This window comes from Nomascus leucogenys, chromosome 18 (genome assembly GCF_006542625.1).
Source record: "Nomascus leucogenys isolate Asia chromosome 18, Asia_NLE_v1, whole genome shotgun sequence".
Classification (NCBI taxonomy): Eukaryota; Metazoa; Chordata; class Mammalia; order Primates; family Hylobatidae; genus Nomascus; species Nomascus leucogenys.
The window spans coordinates 55780791-55803995 of NC_044398.1; the positions used below are offsets into that span (position 1 = coordinate 55780791).

General features: G+C 38.4%; 1 protein-coding gene across 1 annotated transcript in view; it reads right to left on the reverse strand.

Moving 5' to 3' along the window:
* Window positions 1-23205, reverse strand: part of MYO3A (myosin IIIA) — a 282509-nt gene that overhangs the window by 56078 nt on the left and 203226 nt on the right. The window contains exons 21-26 of the mRNA XM_030798007.1: window positions 16822-16975; window positions 14887-14975; window positions 12576-12705; window positions 5692-5771; window positions 4800-4877; window positions 2109-2314 (exon numbers count right to left, since the gene is read on the reverse strand). Of these exons, the coding sequence (XP_030653867.1) occupies window positions 2109-2314; window positions 4800-4877; window positions 5692-5771; window positions 12576-12705; window positions 14887-14975; window positions 16822-16975 (737 nt within the window). The remainder of the gene's footprint in view (window positions 1-2108; window positions 2315-4799; window positions 4878-5691; window positions 5772-12575; window positions 12706-14886; window positions 14976-16821; window positions 16976-23205) is intronic.

Here is a 23205-nt window from a genome sequence, read left to right on the forward strand (position 1 = left end):
TCCCAGCACTTTGGAGGCTGAGGCTGGCAAGTCACGAGGTCAGAAGATCAAGACCATCCTGACTAACACGGTGAAACCCTGTCTCTACTAAAAATACAAATATTAGCTGGGCGTGGTGGTGGGTGCCTGTAGTCCCAGCTGCTCGGGAGGCTGAGGCAGGAGAATGGCATGAACCCAGGAAGTGGAGCTTGCAGTGAGCCGAGATCGCACCACTGCATTCCAGCCTGGGTGACAGAGCAAGACTCCATCTACAAAAAAAAAAAAAAGAAAAAAGAAAGAAAAACAAAATCAAGAACTACCACAAATTTGCTGAACGTATAAAAATTAGCAGAAATAGGCCAGGCACGGTGGCTCACGTCTGCAATCCCAGCACTTTGGGAGGCCGAAGTGGGCAGATCACGAGGTCAGGAGATCAAGACCATCCTGGCTAACACAGTGAAACCCCATCTCTACTAAAAGTACAAAAAATTAGCCGAGTGTGGTGGCGGGCGCCTATAGTCCCAGCTACTCTGGAGGCTGAGGCAGAAGAATGGCGTGAACCCAGGAGGCGGAGCTTGCAGTGAGCCGAGATCCCGCCACTGCACTCCAGCCTGGGCAACAGTGCAAGACTCTGTCTCAAAAAAACAAAAAAAATTAGCAGAAATAATCAGAATTCTCATCACATTTAGAAAGAGTCTTGGTTACTCCAAGTAAAAGAATGGCTGATAAAATGCATAAAATTTTTCGGAGGAGGGAAGGAAAATTAGAAATCAAGTTTGATGTGCAATCACGAAAGAAGGTTTTGTTTTGTTCTTAATAGTAATTTATATACTTTGAAAAAGGGTGAAGAATATTATAAATGGGACTTCCTCAAATACTGGGTTTCACCTGAAAATTTTAATAGACTTCATCTTTAAAAATTGAAATTTCATTATGTTTAATGACCAATAGAAATTATAGAGCTGAAAAAATATCAAAAATATGGGCATTTAAAATATTAAATGTATAAGATATTGAACCTTCATATTACTAATAACGTATTACTCAATAGAATATATTTAGTATATAGCTCAATTTATTTTATGTTAATCTCAAATATTAAAAGGAACTCCTTGGCCGGGCATGATGGCTCATGCCTGTAATCCTAGCACTTTGGGAGGCCAAGACGGGCGGATCAAGAGGTCAGAAGATCGAGACCATCCTGGCTAACACGGTGAAACCCCGTCTCTACTAAAAATACAAAAAAAATTAGCTGGGCGTGATGGCGGGTGCCTGTACGCCCAGCTACTCAGGAGGCTGAGGCAGGAGAATGGCATGAACCCGGGAAGCAGAGCTCGCAGTGAGCTGAGATCACGCAACTGCACTCCAGCCTGGGCCACAGAGCTAGACTCCATCTCAAAAAAAAAAAAAAAAAAATTCCTTATACCAATTTATTCTTTTAAAAAATTTATGTTAGCTTTTTAAATTGACAAACCTAACTGTTTCATCTTCCAAATCACCGTTAGAGACAGTATCTCATTTGATCATTATAAGGATCCTATCAGGTAGTTATAGCAGATATGGTAGGCAAGTAAAGTGAGGTTAGGGTTATAAGCCAGGGTTTCTCAACCTCAGCACTGTTGAGATTTGGGGCTGGATAATTCTTTGTTGTGGGGAGGCTATCCTATAAACTGTAGAATGGCTGTTTAACAGCATTCCCAGGCCTCTACCCACTAGAGGTCAGTAGCATCCCCCTGCGCCCCTCCACCACACAGGATGTGACAACCAGAAATGTCTCCAGACATTGCCAAGTGTCTTGAGGGGCAAAATCTCTCCCAGCTGAGAATCAGTGATATAGGCCCACAGTCATATAGCAAGTGGCTGAGCTAGGGCAAGAACCCAGATTCTCCAACTCCTCAGTACAGAAGCTCAGGCCTCTGGATCATGCTGCCTATACCACATGGTACCACCCATCTGTCTTTCGGCCTCAGTTAATAGCTGTCTTCTTTTTTCAACACATAATCATTTGCATGAACAAAATGCCTCCTTCCTAGACCTCTACATATTTTTTCATATTATGTTTCTTATAATTCTTCTCAATGATTTTTATATAAACTGCACAATAGAAACTGAAAAAGAAATCCACATACCGCTTTATAAAGTTAGCAAAAAGTATCCGATGGGAGAATCCTAGCCTTCGAATTCTTGCTGTTTCCAGAATTCCTGTGTACCGAAGCTGTAGCAGAACTTTCTCTTTGTCATATTTTCTTGCCTGACGCTCATTATTTGGTTTGATGCAACGGACAAAATGAGGTTGGCCCACCACCATTTTAGACAACAAATCCATCAGGGAATACTATAATATGCAACAAAAATAAATTTCCCAATGTAGCATACAAAAACGTATGAGCTTGCAGGCCTTTCTTTTTACTACAAGAATAACATTCAAAAAATGAATGTTATAAATGCTCCCATTAGTCACAGTAAATGGAGAAAAATCTGTTTTAATGAATATTTTATTTATAGTATAGTTCTAAAAATACAGATTTACTTACAAAAATGTAGAGGCAATAACTAGAAATTTAGCTATTAAAAGTTTGCTTATAAACCATTAAGTCAACTTTAATTAACAGATAAAATTATTTTTGATGTAGTTTGTAAGCAATCATATACTCTTAGGCTAACTTACCAAATTATAATATTATACAGTCTTGCTAATCCTGCTTATATATTAATTTCCTTGTCCAACGCTCTCTTTATAGACGGTAAAAAAGGGAATACTTTACAACAGACACTGGAGTTTATTGGAGGGTGGAGAGTAGGAGGAGGGAGAGGATCAGGAAACATAACTAACGGGTACTGGGCTTAATACCTGCGTGATGAAATAATCTGTTCAACAAACCTCCATGACACAACTTCACCTATATAACCAAACTACACATTTACCCCTGAACTTAAAATACAATAAAAAAAAAAGGGAACACCTTAATCCCTGTTAGGATAATCTCTTAGTTTAAAATAAGGACAGAAAAGTTAATAGTGTTTAATATGTAAGAAGTAGATATAAGCGAAGTGAAATCCAATTAAATATTTTCATCAGTTCTCATTTGATCATTTTCTTATTTATTTTTGGATAATTTAAAAAATTCACGTAGATATGAAACTGTGTTCTATAGCAATACCTTATTAAAACAGTAGCCAATTACTAGACAAGTAAGTATAACATATTAGGATAATCAACTAGAAGTGGAATCCCAGAAAGCGAGTATCTCAAAGACCAGGATCACATTTATTGGCGAGGTAACGTATGGACACAAATAGCAATTGACAGCTGGATCCCGTTTAGTGTTGGAAATGTAAGAGCCTACAGTCATAAAGCCAGTGCAAAACAAATGCTGAATTGGCAACTGACAAAGCTCTGAATTTGCATGGCTTCCTCTTGGGCACTGAGGCTCAGATGTGATCTTTTCAAACAGCTGGGCCTGTCACTTTGGAGCCTTTTTCATTACATTTATCTGTAAGTCATCATTCCTTTACTCATGCGAACATCTGCCAGGTACTGGTGGTACAGGGGTGATACTCTGAGCAGGAGCTTCCTGCAACTTAGGTACTGGTTTTTCTGAGGGACTAAAGCATAATGTTATACTGTGTTCAGTCTCCTCTGCAGAATGAAAAATAGCTTTAAAAACACACTTCATGTTGGGTGGAATTATCTTCTATCATTTCTCACTTCAGCCTGAAGATTAAAAAGATTTCATGAACTAATCTGGTTTGAACATACATACAGTGTTTGATGCCAGCAACAGTGGTATGATAATGGTCTTGGGTAACTCACTTAAAAAAAGGAAACAACCTGGCTGTAAATACGTTCAGTGATTCACCTGTGCTGCATTTCTGATGTAAAGTGAAATGTATCAGCAGCAAACGTCAGGTATTAAGCACATAAATGTACTAGGCACTACTCAAAGATGATTAAGTACATACTATCTTCTATGAGCTTAGGACTTAAAAAATATTTAGTAAAGGTACTCATATATTTTTTAAAGAATTTTATGTTTCTGCTAGAGAGTTGGATACATTCACTGAACACTTAGAGTAAATTTAATCTAATTTCCTCCACCTCCTCCACATTAAATTAGATAAGTAATACCTCCAAGTTTTAGTGGTATTTTCTTCATTTTCATTGGATGGTTAATAGGTTTTTATCAGAATAGGTAAACAAGAACTGGAACCAATAAGGGAAGGGTTATCCAGAGCACAGAGGAAAAAAAAAGTACTTGGTTTTTTTCTTTTATCCTATATTGCCCAAGGAAGGAAGGTTGCCTTGATCCTATGCTAAGCACACTCTCTTAAGCATGTTACCGCATCTTCCTGATGACTCTTCTCCTCACCCCATTCCTACACGGGCTCCATTTTCCTTTTGAGGTTTTTAACTCTGTACAGGCAGGGTGATATGAAATGGAGATGGATGCTCAGCCTTGCCCTATCTGTCTACTCTAAAATCATTCAGGATGGGGAAGAATTGGTAGTTATCATAGCACTGAAGTAAAAATCCTTTTAGGTTTTATTCTAGTGGAAATGCATTCTGTTCTATGGACAAATTTTAATCAAGGTGCAGACTTTCATTAAGATTGACCTGGGATACAATAATTTCACAGGTAGAATGTAAAAATAAACGAATCCGCAGATTTTGAAGGTAGATGCTAACATATCCTGTATCTAACAATAGTAAACGGAATACAATAAACATTCTCTTTGCTAGTGTTACTGGCTTTTGATCTGTAACTCATTTAGACTAAACAGCACCCCTAAGCACAATACATCATAGTTTATTATCTTACTCTAAAATATGATGCAACTGTTTGTGTTTTCATGTTGGTTGTCTCTCTGGCATGACGTGTGGCTTCTCCAATGTCACCCTAAAGAGACCAAGGAAGACAGTGATGCTTTGGTATCTATTGTACTTTATTATCTACAGAGAGCACGTGGCATTTTCCTTCAGGCTATCTTAGTTTATGCATTCAAATATGTAAAACAGCAAAATGTTGATATTCTTCCTTTAGGTAATTGTTTTGTCAGTCTCATTGGAATTTTAATTGGTCTTGTGTAGACTGTGAATATCTCTCACTTTCACTAGTACATTTTTAGTTGGTCTTAGTGTAACATTTAAAACTAGCTAAAAAAGGGCTGGGCACGGTGGCTCATGCCTGTAATCCCAGCACTTTGGGAGGCCGAGGCAGGCTGATCATTTGAGGTAAGCAGTTCAAGATCAGCCTGGCCAACATGGTGAAATCCCGTCTCTACTAAAAATAGAAAAGTTAGCCGGGTGTGGGTGGGTGCCTGTAATCCCAGCTAATCAGGAGGCTGAGGCAGGAGACTCACTTGAGCCTGGGAGGCAGAGGTTGCAGTGAGCTGAGATCATGCCACTGCACTCCAGCCTGGGTGACAGAGTGAGACTCCAGTCTCAAAAACAAACAAACAAACAAAAACAAAAACTGCCCCCAAAAACTAACTAAAAAAGAAGAGTTGGAAATATTAATATATCAGAAATGCATGATGATTTTAGCCCCTAGCAGTAACAAGAACATAACATAAATATCTGTTCAAACAGAAAAGCAAGATCAAAGGGAGAAAAACTAAGAAAAAACTGTTGACTTTGAGAAGCATACAAATATTGCCATCATACTGGTTAGATTCTTAGACTCACTGCCAAGAAAAAAAGCATTTTCTTACCTTTGCCAGGTTGATTAATTTTTCTGAAGTCCTCATTTGATAGTTTATAACATTTTTAGTTTTAGAATGTGGCAGATTACCTAGGAGAATATAGAAAAATGTAATATATCTTTTAGAATCCTAGATGGCTAGATGATTTTTCCCATTTACTTAAATGTTAAAATAAGCATTGTTAATCCTGCAATATTCATAATCATATGCTTGGTTAACTATTTATGGAGGAACTTAGGAATAAAAAAATTATGCAAAAATGTACAACAAATTTTAAATTCAGAAAAAAACCCTTGAGCTTGGAAAACAGAAAAGGCCAAGATGTTGGGTTTCCTTTGAATTGCTGGAAGACTTGAGATGATTATGACTGAGGGAGCAGTTTGCTTCTTATTTTTTTGTGTGGTAAATGGCATCTGAGATTTTCTTTAACACAGGCTAAGCTGTAAAATTGGCCTGAAAAATTATATGAATCATTAATTTGCATGAGGTGGTTATAAGCAAATCAACTATGGTTGGAGCCAATGGCTTTTTTCAATCTAACTTTCAGAAACGTGCTTCATTCTAAGAACTACACAAATGCACACAACCCAAAGCAGTGAAAAAATTATGGCCTGAGAAGCCAGAAAGACTTGGCTTTGAATCGCAGGTATAGTACTTAAACTGTATTGCCTTTGGGTAATTTACTTAGTTTCTGATCTGCACCCAGAATCCATAAAATGGGAATAATGGTGATTTCCTCACAGAGTTTTGATGAAATGCGATAATATGTCTGGCACATGGAAGGCCCCTGAAATGCAGTTCATTTTCACAGCTCTCACCCCACCAAGCACAAGGAACCAACCAACCCACAATCGAAGAGTTTATTATCCTAATAGTAATGTGCAAAATATCTTCAAAATGCAGTATCAATTCAGAAAGATCATTTCTTGTCTCTCTCCTTCTTTTAGGTGATAACTAGAGGCTGAATGTTTTCGGCAAATCTTTCCCATTCTTTATGGTTGCAAAAGGCCAGCCTAAGATGGTGCAGGAAGGAGTCGTGTTGGGAACGTGCCTGGCAGGGCCTCTGCTCTGCTTCCTCCCCTCCGTCCGAACTCCAGGAGAGGGGCTGAGATGGGTGTGTGCCACAGTTTCCATGCTAGGCTTGCCCTGCACACTGCCCTGTTCACTTTTCAAATGTGAAACTTACTGACTACAGCAGAGTGGACAGAGACAGTAACAGATGATCTTTAGAGTGGCAGTTTCAGGAATTTCGCTTAAATTTATTTATGTAGATCAACGGGAACTAAAATTTGCATAGACCTGAATTTCTGAAAATATAACCATTTTGGTTTTTATAGTTCACCTAATGAACAAACTTGTGATAAACCCAACTAAAGACGTGAGCTGCAAGTAACTGTGGTGCACTTTCCCCTAAAAATGGCTAAACTATATGTCATATGTGAAGTCATATATACGAAGGGCCATGGTTATTTTAGAATCTTGAAGACAGCATAATATAGAATTGAAGAACTCTAACTCTAACATTTTCCTTTGGGAAACCTTGGGAAAGCTGCTCAACACTTTCAAGCCATAATGTCTTATTTGTAAAAAAGTAGTGCCTCCTTATTGTGTTGTTATTAGGAGTAATTGAAGGTGCTTAGCACGATGCCTAGCACATAATAGATAACAAAGTTGTCTATGATTATTATTATATATTACGTGTTTGCACATCTGGGTGAATATAAAATCCATATGTCTTTGCTATCTCTGAGGTTCTGAGTTTATTGATACATACTTGACTATTAAGTTCTTCTCTTCTCCCTGGCCAACCAGACACTGTTCTGCTGATAGCCAAGCAACACAACATAGTATTTAAAGCCTGGCTGCATATTTTATAAGGGTGAAAAACATGGAATTAGATGGATAGATGCTGTTGGTGTATATGGAAAGGGATGGCAATTGTTAAAGTCAAAAGTAATGACTTTTGCTTCTGGGTCAGATAAAGTAACACCGACTAGATTAACCTTTGCACCTCAAACAACTAAAAAGACATACAAAATGAAAAACAGGTTTCACACATTGTGTGTCAAGCAGTGTAAGGACATTGATCCGTAAGAGAGGGAAGACAAATGAGGTGAGCCCTCTGATTGTGCCAGCTTTCTGCCTGGAGAAGTGTCAGCCTGAAATGCAGGGAGTGAGGGAACTCAGGTAAAGCCTGGGAAAATAAGCCAATATAACCAATAGAAAACAAGTGGCAAGATGATAAGAGTCAAATCCAACTATATCATTAATCACATGAAATGTAAATCGTCTAATCATCTCAATTGAAAGGCAGAGATTGTCAGACTGGATTAAAAAAAACAAGACCCAACTATGTGCTGTTTAGAAAAACCCTACTTTGAATATAAAGAAAAAAAATAAGCTGAAATTAAGAGTATGGAAAAAGATATGCCATTCACTCACTAATCATAAGAAAGCTGGAGTCTCGATATCAGGCAAAGTAGATTTCAGAACAAACAATACTGCCAAGGATGAAAAGGGTCATTACATAATAACAAAGGAGTCTATCCATCAAGAAGACATAACAATTTTAAATGTTTATTTACCTAATAATATAGCTTAAGAATACACGAGCAAAAACTGAAAAAAAAGAGAGACAAATTGACAGCTATAGCCAAATATTTAAAAATCCCTCTCTCAGTAAATGATAGAACCAGGAAAGAGAAAAACAGTAAGAATACAGAAGATGTGACCAATACTCTCAATCAAGTGGACCTAATTGACATTTATGGAACATTTCATCCAACAACCAGCAGAATAAACAGTATTTTCAAGTGCAAATGAAAATAAAATAAGACAGATAATATTATGGGTCTTAAAACATATCTCAATAAAGTTAAATGGATTAAATAATACAAAGTATACTCTCTGAACACTATGAAGTTAAATTAGAAGTCCATAAATAATATTTGAAAAATCTCACCATATTTGGAAACCTTATAAACTCTTATAAATAAGCCATATAAGTGCTGATATTAGAAAAATGTCTTCTTAAATCAAGGATCTAAGTTTTACCTTAGAAATTAAAAAAAGGAAACAAAATAAAACACAAAGTAAGCAGCAAAAGAAAACAACAAAGATACACGAGAAAGAAAAAGAGAATGAAATAGAAACAAAACCAATAAAAAAAATCAATGAAACCATTTGAGAAGATCAATAAAATTAATACATGTCTAGGAAATCTATCAAGAATAAAATGAGAGAAGACACAAATTACCAATGTCACTTATGAGAGAGCTGACATAACTTCAGGATCTACAGATACTAAAAGGATAGTAAGAAAATGTTGTAATCAACTGTGTCAATAGATTTGACTATGTAGATGAAATACATTTCTTAAAAAACACAATCTACTAAAGCTCACTCAAAAATCAGATAACTCAAATAGCTTTATATTTATTAAACAAATTGAATCTGTAGTTGAAAACCTCACAAAACATCCTTCAGGCCCAGTTGGCTTCACTGGTGAATTCTACAAGGCAACTTAGGAAGAAATAATACTTATTCTACTATTCCTGAAAATTGAAGAAAAGGCAATATTACTCAATTTATTCTATGAGGCCAGCATTACTGTGATTCCAAAGTCACAAAATAAAGCATAAGAAAACTATAGTGCAATATTCCTCATAAATATAGATGCAAACATTCTTAAAACATGTTTGCAAACTGAATTCAGCAATATATAAAAAGTACAGTGCATCATCACCATTTGAGGTTTTTCCCAGGAATGATTAAAAAATCAGTCACTCACCATTTAACAGATGCAGCATTGTTCATAAAAGCCAAGATATGATCAACCTAGGTGTCCATCAATGGATGACTGGATAAAGAAAATGTGTCTACACACACACACACACACACACACACACACACACACACACGAATACTATTCAACATGGTTGAACCTGAAGGACACTATAAATGAAATTAGCCAGTCACAAAAAGACAAATACTGGATGGAATTTGTGGAATCTAAAAAAGTTGATTTCATAGAGCTAGAGAGTGGAATGGTGGTTACTAGTAGTTGGGGTAGTTGCAGTGAGAAGAGGTGGGTTGGGGAGATGTTGGTCAAAGGATAAAGTGTCAGCTAGATAGGATGCATAAGTTCATAGCAGTGTATTATATACTTGAAAATTGCTAAGATAGTAGATTTTAAGTGTTCTCACCACAAATAATTATATACAGTAATGTATATGTTAATTAGCTAGATTTCATTATTCTACAATGTACATATACTTCCAAATGTCATTTGTATACAATAAACACAATTTTAGCTGTCAATTTAAAAAAATAACAAAAAAAGGGTAATCTATTCAATAGATGTGGAAAAAGCATTTAACAAAATACAATATGCATGCCTGATAAAAACTCAGGAAATTGGCCAGGCACAGTGGCTCACACCTGTAATCCCAGCACCTTAGGAGGCCGAAGCGGGTGGATCACCTGAGGTCAGGAGCTCGATACCAGCTTGGCCAACATGGTGAAACCCGATCTCTACTAAAAATACAAAAATTAGCTGTGTGTGGTGGTGCATGCCTGTAATCCCAGCTACTCAGGAGGCTAGAGTAGGAGAATCGCTTGAACTTGGGAGGCGGATGTTGCAGTGAGCCGAGATTGTGCCACTGCACTCTCAATGCAATCTTCAGTGTTGAACACAGGACAGGTTGCAAGAGTGAATATTCTTGCCTTTTTCCTGATTTTTGAGGAAAGAGTAGTTAGTCTTTTAGTCTTTCACCACTGAGCATAATGTTAACTGTAGATTTTTTCATAGATGCCATTTATCAGGGGAGAAGTTACTTTTTTTTTAATTCCTAATTTCCTGAATGGTTTTTTTTGTTGTTGTTGGCAACAACAGTGTGAGACTCTGTCTCAGAAAAACACAAAAAACAAAAACAAAAAAAGAAAAACCAACAACAAAAAAAACCATTCAGGAAATTAGGAATTAAAAAAAAAAGTAACTTCTCCCCTGATAAATGGCATCTATGAAAAAAATCTACAGTTAACATTATACTCAGTGGTGAAAGACTAAAAGACTAACTACTCTTTCCTCAAAATCAGGAAAAAGGCAAGAATATTCACTCTTGCAACCTGTCCTGTGTTCAACACTGAAGATTGCATTGTGATTCTAGCCAGTGCAACCAAGAAAAAAGAAGTCAAAAGGAAACATATTGAAAAAGAACAGGCAAAACTCTTTCTTCACAGATGACATGATCATCTGTGAAGAAAATCCTCTGGAATTAACAAAAAAAGCTACTCTGATAAATGAGCTTAGCAAGGTTGCAGGGCAAAAAATCAATATACAAAAATCAATTAGACTTCATATACTGGCGAAAACCAGAATTTCAGTTAAAAATTACCATTTATAATCACATAAAAATGTGATACACTAGCAGATAATTTGACAAAGGATGTGCAAAACTTGTACACCAAAAACTACAAAATGTTGCTGAGAGAAATTAAGGGAGACTTAAATAAATGGAGAGCTATACTGTGCTGATTGGAAGATTTAATATTGGCAAGATACCAATTCTCCCATTATTGATCTATAGTTTCAGTGCATTCCAATCAAAACCCAACCAGGATTTTTGGTAGAAATTGACAAGCTCATTCTAAAATGTATATGGAAAAGCAAACAAATTATAATTACTTAAACAAGCCTGAATAAGAACAAAGTTAGGTTAACTTGTACTGCCTGATTTCAGGACTTTATAGAAAGCTACAGTAGTCAAGAAGTGTGCATTAGCCTAAAGATAGATAAATATCAATGACACGCAATAAAGAGTCCAGAAATAGACCTATTTATTAGTCAATTGATTTTTCAAGGAGTGTCAAAGCAATTCAATGGGGAAAGGACAATCTCTTCAACAAATGGTGATAGAACAGGGAGGTTTGGAGGGAAGGATTATAAAGGGTCATGAGAAACATCATTTGCGAGTTATGAGTATGTTCACTATTAATCACAGAGACAGTTTTTTTTTTTTTTTTGAGACGGAGTCTCGCTCTGTCGCCCAGGCTGGAGTGCAGTGGCGCGATCTCGGCTCACTGCAAGCTCCACCTCCTGGGTTCACGCCATTCTCCTGCCTCAGCCTCCCGAGTAGCTGGGACTACAGGCGCCCGCCACCACGCCCGGCTAATTTTTTTGTATTTTTAGTAGAGACGGGGTTTCACCATGGTCTCGATCTCCTGACCTCGTGATCCGCCCGCCTCGGCCTCCCAAAGTGCTGGGATTACAAGGGTGAGCCACTGCACCCGGCCCACGGTGACAGTTTTACAGGTGCTTATGTATGTCAAAAACTTATCAAATTTTACTGTTTAAATATGTGCTGTTTCTTGTATTTCAGTTATACTCAATAAAACTATGAAAAAAGAAATGCAGAGAACAATTTTAAACTCCAGTAAAGAAAAACAACCCAAACTATGTTTTTTCTACTTACAGCAAATGCAAGGATGTATTATGGTTGGGTGGAACAAAGATACGTCCATTTTTAATCAATAAGAGAGCCCACCATACTTTTGGAACCTCAAAGAATCATCCAAAAGCTGCCCACTCCTGATTTGCGCAGGTAAGTCTGAACTCTGGAGGTCAGTATACTCTTGTCGTGAGTAGCTAGGATACCACCATATTTTCTGCGTGACTGCTGCAAACACTTATCTTTAATGAAAAACTAGCTTACTTATATTCATTTTTATATTTTCTTCAGATGATCTGGGGCAGAGGATATTAACAAATGAATATTTAGTGTGCCAAAAACAAATTCACATGAAAAATTAAGGATGAAATTCGTGAAAAGCACAGACATAGAAACTATTTGATTGGGCTTGAGAAAACTTCCAGGTAAGGAAAATTGTCTTACCTGTTTTGGTCAGAGGGTGGTTGACTAGTTGCCTAATTACATTGTTGTCGGATGACCTCAAAAGTAGCACAATATCAGTTGGAAGGGTGTCTCTGTTTTTGGCTAAGAATCCACTTGCATTATAGAGGACCTGTTGATACCGTGTGCTATAATTATCACAATCAATGTCATTGTCATCCTCCTCCTCCTCACCATCATCACCATCAACAACAGATACTCATTATGAGCTTACTCTATGTTCAGCAACAGGGATACAAGCATTTACTAAGGTAGCCCCTTATCATCTGTGTCTCACTGATTTTACTTGGGTTGAAATGACCAAAGAGGTTTGATTCCTCCCATTTATTACGTTAGGAATTTGGTATGTTTCTTTTCTCTATTTGGAGGGATGGAGCAGCATAAAGGAAGCATATTGAGCCACAAAGGCATTCCTGTTTCTATGATAATTGATCTACCTGTGTTGAATTGGCCATGATAGATTTTTATCTCAGTAGTAGTGTGATTTAAATACACTGTGGCTTTTTGCGTTTCTGGCACTTCTAAATAATGTTATTACTTAAAAAAAAGTTTAGAGATGAGGTCTTGCTATGTTACCCAGGGTGGTCTTGAACTCCTGAGCTCCAGTGATCCTCCTACCTTGGCCTCCCAAAGTGCTAGGATTACAGGCGTGAGCCACCATGCCTGGCCAATTTTATGACTTTTTAAAGATCAATGTAATCCAAAGATTTTTGTGGAATGATCCAATATAGTATTTGTTATGGGTCAAATTGTGTTCTTCCAAAATTCAGATTTTGAAGATGTAAACTTTCACTGTGACTATATTTGGAGACAGGGCCTTTATGAAGGTAATTAATGTTAAATAAGGTATAAGAGTAAGACCCTACACCAATAAGACTTGTGTTCTTATAAGAGCAGGAAGAGGAACCAGGGATATCTCTCCCCACTCCCTATGCTCACAGCTCACATAGCAAAGGCCATGTGGGGACACATTGAGAAGGCAGCCATCTTCAAGCCAGGAAGAGAGGCCTCCCAGATGCTAACCCCACTCAGAGCACTTTGATCTATCAGCCTCCAAAACTGTCAAAAAAATAAATTTCTGTTGTTTAAGTCATGCAGCCTGTGATATTTTTGTTATGGCAGCCCGAGCAGACTAATAGATTGTTAAAATCTAATTATTAAAAACAACTAGATAAAATGATTATAGGCAATTCTTTTTTATCTTTGAGACAGAGTCTCACTCTATCGCCCAGACCGGAGTGCAGTGGTGCGATCTCGGCTCACTGCAACCTTCGCCTCCTGGGTTCAAGCAATTCTCTGGTCTCAGCCTCCCAAGTAGCTGGGACTACAGGTGCATGCAATTCTTAACGAATGTTTAAACAGGCTTTATTTGGAAAATGATATGCTAAGAATCATTAGGCTATAACTCTAATGATTTAAGGTATACTTTTAAAATGATGAAAGTCTGTGGAATGTTGACAGGCATATGGAGGTTGCCAAGCAGACTAGAATGCTTTAAGTTCTGTGTAATTTTATGTTTATGTATTTTTCATTTGATACATTCTTTCTTGATCTGAATATCGTCTTTGTCCTCCCATATTTATGACATCATTGTGAAGGAATGACCTGTCATTCTCTGCAGAAGGAAGGGAAGAGAGCATCCTCTGGGTCTAGGACAACATATCTGAGGTTTTCTCTGCTGTGGGAATGTGTTTCTGTCAATGTAGAGACATTTCTTCCTCTAACTGCATCATAATCCATTCATCTGGCTCAGCTCAGTTATCTGACTATACCTCCAGCCTGGCACCTTCTCTTCTTGAAAGGGAGGAGGGACAAAGAGTGCAGTAGAGAGAGAATCATCTAAAGTCTGAAAAAGGCAGTTTATACCAAAGGTCCTCAGGCATTGTTACAAGAAGGAAACAAACAGGTAACCATTGCCAGCTAATCTCACCCAAGGATTCTTTCAGTTTTGTGTCTTTATTGTTTTTTCCTAGTTACTTAAAAACAATTCCTCTAGAAAAACTATAACCTTATGATTGTTAAACTAAGAGAAAGACTTTTCTTTTAATCTCTTCAGCATAGATGCTAGAAGCGCATGCCTTGTAGTGGGTCTGGCCTCCATAGTGAGTGGCTGGCAAAGGACAGGATGGATTACAGGACATCAGAGGGTATAATTAGGGCCAGTGGGGGTGGAAACAGACAGCTATGACATTATCATTATCCATAAACATTTTGGGCCATAATTTTCATGTCCATCCTATTATTCATTAAAAGGCTAAGGAGAAACTCGGTCATAATTCTTAAGAGTTCTTACCTTTCCTGCATAATGGTGAATTCCAAAACTAAGTTCCATTCTTTTGGGTCTCCAGAAGTACTGTGATTTCAGGTTACCTTCAAATTTTTCTGTAGAAAAATACTGAACTCAAATATCAAGCATGTATGAGATCCTCAAAGAATACTGTGAGAATTATTTACCATAAAAAGGACAATGTGCAGTGAACAAAGATAGAAAATTTTACACAGCTAATATATGCAGATTTGGAATAGAATTATACAGGGTAAAGTAAAACTCAAGATCATTAATTTCTACCATTACATTATGATTTAGGGCATCAGTCCTCAAGCCATGTCATGCATCATCAGAGTCACCTCGAGGGTTTTTTTTTTTTTTTTGAGATGGAGTTTCGCTCTTGTTGCCCAGGCTGGAGTGCAATGGTGCGATCTCAGCTCACTGCAACCTCTACCTCCTGGATTCAAGTGATTCTCCTGCCTCAGCCTCCCAAGTAGCTGGGATTACAGGTGCCTGCCACCATGCCTGGCCAATTTTTTATATTTTTAAAGTACAGACAGGGTTTTGCCATGTTGGCCAGGCTGGTCTTGAACTCCTGACCTCAGGTGATCCACCTGCGTTGGCCTCCCAAAGTGCTGAGATTACAGGTGTGGGCCACTGCGCCTGGCTGAGGGTTTATAACACAGGTTGCTGGGCCCTAACCGCAGAGTTTCTGACTCAGTAGGTTTGGGGTGGGATCCAAGAATTCGCATTTCTAACAAGTTCTCAGGTGATGCTGATGTTCCTGGGCAGGGGACCACATTTTGAGAACCACTGGTACGGAGGAAGTAAACTACTTGAGACTGACCAAAGAGGTTTGTAAAACACAGTTTGATGTCAAGCCATGAGCCTAAAAATCTGGTGTTTTTGCTCTCTTTTCTACTTGCAGAGCTATAAATTATTATTGATTACATGAGAAGTAAAACACGATCTTAAAGGCAGCTGAATTTCTGTAACAATTTTACCACCTTCAGATAACTTATTCTAGAAGGATCGTTTGATCTAAAAATCAACTGACTGCTATGAAATGATTTTCCTTACCACTTTGGGGTCAGTTTATTTTCCATCTAGTATTGTCCAATTCGAGGAGAGATTAAGCCAATCAGCGAGTCAGAAAGAAGGAACATTACAGACCTAATGGTAAGAAAGAGGCTCTGCATGTCACCCAAAGTAAATGACAGAAAGATGTGAATCCACATTTTCTGCAAGTATTTCTCATACAGAATAAATACCTCCTATCATCAGGGAATACAATGTTCCGCATTTAAAACCTTTTTTTTCAGATATCTGAAAAATCTAAAGTTTTTTTTCTTTTTTAATTTAAGGAGTAAGACATTTTCATTTTAACCAGCTTGAATGGTGATCTTTTAAAATGTATTATACACCTTTGCTTTCTCAAACACAAAAAATGAATATATTTAATCTTACTTTGATGACTTAGGATTATTATCATGAACATTTATTAATGTACTGTAACTTAGAGGTTATTAAGGTATTTGAAGTGATTTGCCTCTATTAAATAAATGAATAGAACAGAACATCACAGATTAATTTATTTCCTACCTGTTAACTATCTCTTTTCAATTCTAGAGCTGTCCTTCTGCCCTGCTCACCAATTTCTAATTTTGGGCTGGAAAATTTCTAAGGTCATTTATAACCTGTGATTCCATGGTTGAGCTTCACCACAAAATAAGGAGAAGTCCAATATTTAAACTTGCTTAATTTATCACTAAATATTTTACCCTAGCATAAACATGCACTGGTCCAGGTATTAAATCCAAAGGCTCTTCTTTAAAGTCAAATATGCAGGCTTTGTGACAGCTATTTTCTCCCAGATAATTTAAAGCCATTTAAAAAATCATTCAGAATGACAAGACTCTATTCATAAAATCATGCAGACACACTGGACTGAAAACTCACCTACAAGAGTCTGGTCAGTGGCCTTGGGAAATCTACTTTCTTCATCAAGTAGGGAAAGTAAACCCATTGGCTTTTGCAGAAACATATCTAAGAGGGGCCGGTTATCCTCATATTCAATAATTCTAGCATCCACATCTTCATTTAGGTATTCATTCTATAATAAAGACAAAACCACTTAAAACTGTGAATAATATATAGCTTGATAGTAATTACCTGAAATTTTACTTTACACATATTAAAATAAATTGCTCCCTTTGACTTTGCTTTTTTTTTTTTTGATGGAGACTCGCTCTGTTGTCCAGGCTGGAGTGTACTGGCACAATCTAGGCTCACTGCAACCTCTGCCTCCCAGGTTCAAGCAATTCTCCTGCCTCAGCTTCCCGAGTAGCTGGGATTACAGGCACACACCACCATGCCCGGCTAATTTTTGTATTTTTAGTAGAGATGGGGTTTCACCATGTTGGCCAGGCTGGTCTCAAACTCCTGACCTCAAGTGATCCTCCTGCCTCAACCTCCCAAAGTGCTGGGATTACAGGCATGAGCCACCGCGCCTGGCCTGACCTTGCTCTTAAACTGAGAGTATCATTTTATTTTTCTCTCCACAGAGCTGCTTGTTCCTTAAAGTCTGAGCTAATTACACTCAGGGTAGTAATAAAAGAAGCTCTAGTCTCCATACTAGAATTATGGACATCCTAAGTTTTCAAGATGTAGGAAAATATGTTGTTAATGAGAAGTAACAAAATTATGTTCCAGACTTCACAGAATATTTAACTAGATACATCTTAGAGGTATACTTTCCCCACTGAATTTCTCAAGCACATGTATATAACTTTTCAATCATAATTCCACACATTTACATAGTTACAAGACAGCAGAGGGTTATAGAAACAACCAGTGGATTTAGAACCAAGGACACATAGTTTCATCTCTGGGCTCTGCCACTTGCCTAGCCACAAAATCCTTTGGAATTTCCTTACTCTATAAACGTCTATTTTCTAATCTATTAAATGGGGGTAACAAACCCCATTTCGCAATGTAAAAACATATGGCATATTAATAATAATTTGCTGTTGAGTATAGTGTAATATAAGATGTGTAAAATAGAAACAATGAACCACAGATAATTACTGTCAGGTTAAGGTACCAGCACAGCATAGGTACCTATGATCTACTTTACAAAAGGGACATGAAGGCTTGTGCTCAGTTGGCTTCTATGACTCTGCCTTCACACTGTACCCAGCCCAGTGCTGAAGTCTGCCAGACAGAGTACATGCGTGACCTCTGAACTATGACATGCAGCCATGCTTGCATGTGGGGGAGTCACTGCTTCTCAGGTGATAAGCAACCATTCCTGGGTAAGTATATGAATCAATCACTGACTCGAGTGGAACACTCTGTGACATTCCCATGTTTAAATTACAGACCATTTTCATTGTTATTTTAATATATTCTTTAATTAATTGAATACCAAAGGCACTATAGTGGATGACAGAGAAGTTTAAAACAAGCTCCTGGCCCTCCACAGAGTTCAAATATAATTTGAAATAACGCAAGGTAACACACGATGGATAGTTACAATGTATAATGTACTACAATAGTAAAGAGAAAGAAAAATTTCTGGGAACATCTGCAATGTAGCCAGTGGCAGGTGGGACATTTTGATAAGCCAGAGCTTTTAATCACTATGGTGGGGCCTTATGAAACTGAAATTTCATTTCAAAGGTGTCACCAGGAAAAATAAATATATTTTTAAATAAAATGAAATCTAATGCATAAAAATGAGAAGAATAGATGGTCTAAAAGGTGGAGAACCTCAAAGGCATTTAGCTTATCCAGTATAAGAAAATGAAAACGATGACTTGAAGTTTCACAGCTTTTGTATTTGAAGGTAACCTTGGGAGAAGTGAGTAGACCTAGAATTATTTTACTGTTAGACACATCATGCTCACAGCATATTACAGTTTAAATGGCAACTGCAAAGTTCAAAACAACTTTTGTCTGTTTATATAGAAAGTACACGAGGTTAAGGTCTAAACTAATGCATTTGTCATTTCTATTTGCCTGTGTCAAAATCCACTGACTGTTTTTGCGTCAGGTCACACAGAGCAGAGATGAGTGGCTTGGAAAACAATGGGCTCCCCTTCAAGACACTTGTTAGTATTAGGGACTTCAGGCAAACCAAGGAAGAAAAAAATGCTATTACTCAGGATTTATAAAATACTTATAGCAAAATTATAATGCCTAAAATAATTATGTATTATATAGCAGTTATGATCCCAAAATGCTTAGTTGTTTTCAAGCATATGGAGAAACAAGGTTCCTATTTCTTTAGAAAGTCCTCTGCTCTCTGCCCTGTACATTAAAAATATATTTAGGTACCGGCATGGTGGCACATGCCTGTAATCCCAGCACTTTGAGAGGCTGAGGCAGGCGGATCACGAGGTCAGGAGATCGAGACCATCCTAGCTAACACAGTGAAACCCCGTCTCTACCAAAAATACATAAAATTAGCCAGGCATGGTGGTGGGCGCCTGGAGCCCCAGCTACTCAGGAGGCTGAGGCAGGAGAATGGCGTGAACCTGGGAGGCAGAGGTTGTAGTGAGCCGAGATCGTGCCACTGCACTCCAGCCTGGGCGACAGAGCGAGACTCCATCTCAAAAAACAAAAAACAAACAAACAAACAAATATACATTTAAAGCAGAAGTTGAGCACAGTTACTAACTGTATTAAAGCTGAAGTGTTTAGCTAATATAATTCCTACTGTCTTCAGACTGTCTGAGTTCCCTTTTGAAAATAGATAATCATTTTATATATATTTTCTTCAGGAAAATCATTAGATGTAGATGTTAGGAAATCCCACACCTGGGTAAAGTTGTCCCTTGTTTTTCTTCTTCTTCTTCTTTTTTTTTTTTTTTTTGAGACAGAGTCTCGCTCTGTCACCCAGGCTGGAGTACCGTGGCACGGTATTGGCTCACTGCAACTTCCACCTCCCGGGTTCAAGTAATTCTACCTGCTTCAGTCTCCCGAGTAGCTGGGATTACAGGCACCTGCCCTCATGCCCAGCTAATTTTTGTATTTTTAGTAGAGACGGGGTTTCACCATTGGCCAGGCTGGTCTTGAACTCCTGACCTCAGGTGATCCAACTGCCTCAGCCTCCCAAAATGCTGGGATTACAGGCATGAGCCACCATGCCCAGCCTCTCCCTTGTTTTTCATTGAATTTTGAGTCTGAGTCATGAAGCAGCACAATGGCAGGAAAGCCCATAGAAGCTTGGCCTAAACAACAAGCTTAAATATTTAGGGCCAAAGGGCCATTCCAGGAGAGATTCAAGATGATTACATTGAGCCCTCAGACTTGCACAGCAGCATGGAAGGGTGGTCACCATGGGCTGAGAGAGGCTGCAAGCGTCCACATGGCTTGTTAATCAGGTGCAAATTTAAGCACAGATTTCTCAGCACAGATGAGTAATACAATGAAGGTTCACTTTCACCATTCAGGTCTCACCTCCTCAGAGAGACCTTCCTTCATCTTCCTAATTCAGCAATTTCCCTTCCTTAACTGGTCACTCTCCGTGCACTCTACCATGCTCTGGGGTACCGCTTTGTGCATCAAGCTTTTCTGTATTTTCTATTTCATCTTAAAACTGATTAGATGATCACATGGTATGAACATTTTACAGCTCCTGAAACATGTTTGTAGATTGATTTTTTTTTTTTTTTTTTGACAATCTGTTGCCCAGGCTGGTGTGCAGCAGCATGATCTCAGCTCACTGCAATGTCTGCCTCCTGGGTTCAAGTGATTGTCCTGCCTTGGCCTCTAGAGTAGCTGGGATTACAGGCATGCCTGGCTAATTTTTGTATTTTTAGTAGAGTCGGGTTTTGCCATGTTGTCCAGGCTGGTCTCAAACTCCTGACCTCAAATGATTCCCCCACCACACCCCAACCTTGGCCTCCCAAAGTGCTGGGATTAAAGGCATGAGCCACTGTGCCTGGCCATAGATTGATTTTTGAAAGCTTGCAGAAACTACACTCTAATAATAAACACTTCTAACTTGCTGCATCCTCACCAGCAATGAATATTTTCATTAAAATATTCTTAATCCTTTGGGAGGCTGACACGGGTAGATCACCTGAGGTCAGGAGTTGAAGACCAGCCTGACCAACATGGAGAAACCCCATCTCTACTAAAAATACAAAATCAGCTGAGTGTGGTGGCTCATACCTGTAATCCCAGCTACTTGGGAGGCTGAGACAAGAAAATCACTTGAACCCGGGAGGTGGAGGTTGTGGTGAGCTGAGATCATGCCATTCATTGCACTCCAGCCTGGGCAACAAGAATGAAACTCCATCTCAAAAAATATATATTTTTTTAATCTATTTTTGATGGGGGAAATGGTAGCCTATTGCTGTATTTGCATTTCTTTGATTATGTATTTACTTAAGAGGATAGATTTTGGGGAAAATAAAGTAGATACATGCTTAGCACATACTACATACTTAATGTCTGTCAGCTATTATTAGGAGTATTATTGTTTTGAAACCAGATAATAAGAAACATGACATGTTTTGGACTCAGAGGCTTCCTTACAGCATCAGTTGTTGTGATGTTGCTGACGATTTGTGAAGCTAGCAATCAGACAGAGTTAAACGAATGGAAAGGCTCTGGGACTTTCTTGAAAACATCCTTGGTGTCAGGTTGATGTTTGCTCCCTGGTCTATTTCCCATTTCCTTCTGTGTGTCCTCTTGGTCATGTGACAACATTCCACAGGAATCCATTCATGAAGCTGGCGTTTGAGTGACTTTCCTGGGGAAATCATCCTCTTGAGTGTTGATCTCAGTGGAATGACTTGACAAGGGCAGTCACAACATCAGCTATGGTTTCTGCAGCCCTCGCCCGCAGGTCTAGAACCCTTCCTTGTCAGCTTGCTCACACTGCTTCTATTGCTCTTGCATTGCCTCTCTGTGGCATATGAAGTAAGACTTCTCTTGCCTTTCAATAATATGAGTCATTTTGAATAAGAATGTAAGCCCCAAGCTTGGAAATTTTTCCTTCTATCACCATGATGATGATATTGTTATCATAACATAATCTTATCAGAAGGTTCTTGAGATATGACAAGCTACAGTCTTCAAGTGTTCCTTAGAATTTGACTTTTAACAGAATTCTAGAACATTGTTAGAAGTCAGATTTCTAATAATAAAAAATACAGTTGGAAGACCTAAATGAGGTACCATTAGTTGGGAAGATGGACTAGAATAATGGTGAACTATTGGGGGAACCGGCCTCCAACATTTCAACGTAGGTTCTTTCTATTTTCCATAAGTGTCAGCTGGCTGAGAAATAAAGATAAACAGTACAAAGAGAGGAATTTTACAGCTGGGCCGCCAGGGGTGACCTCACATATTGGTAGGACCGTGATGCCCACCTGAGCCTTAAAGCCAGCAAGTTTTATTAAGGATTTCAAAAGGGGAGAGGGTGCAAGAACAGGGAGTAGGTCACAAAGATCACATGCTTCAAAGGGCAAAAAGGAGAACAAAGAACACATGCTTCTAAGGAAACAGGACAAGGGCAAAATCAGAAACTCCTGATAAGGGTCCAACAAAGATCACAAGGCAAAGGGTAAAAGCAGAAATACTGATAAGGGTCTATGTTCAGTGGTGCACGTATTGTCTTGATAAACATCTTAAACAACAGAAAACAGGGTTTGAGAGCAGAGAACCAGTCTGACCTCAAATTTACCAGGGCAGGTGTTTTCCCCACCCTAGTAAGCCCTAGGGTACTGCAGGAGACCAGGGCATATCTCAGTCCTTATCTCAACCACATACGACAGACATTCCCAGAGCAGCCATTTATAGACCTCCCCCAGGAATGAATTCCTTTCCCAGAGTATTAATCCTTGCTAGGAAAAGAATTTAGCGATATCTTCCTTACTTGCATGTCCATTTATAGGCTCTCTGCAAGAAGAAAAATATGGCTCTTTTTGCCTGACCCTGCAGGCAGTCAGACCTTATAGTTGTTTTCCCTTGTTCCCTAAAATCGCTGTTATTCTGTTCTTTCTCAAGGTGCACTGATTTCATATTGTTCAAACACGTTTTATAATCAATTTGTACAGTCAACACAATTATCACAGTGGGCCTCAGGTGACATACATCCTCAGCTTACAAAGATAACAAGATTAAGAGATTAAAGTAAGACAGGCATAAGAAATTATGAAAGTATTATTTGGGAACTAGTAAATGTCCACGAAATCTTCACAATTTATGTTCCTCTGCTGCGGCTCCAGCTGGTCCCTCCATTCGGGGTCCCTGACATTCCGCAACAGTGAACTATTTCAAATCTTTGTTTCCTTAGTTGAAGTTCTGAAATTACCCATGTCTGCAATA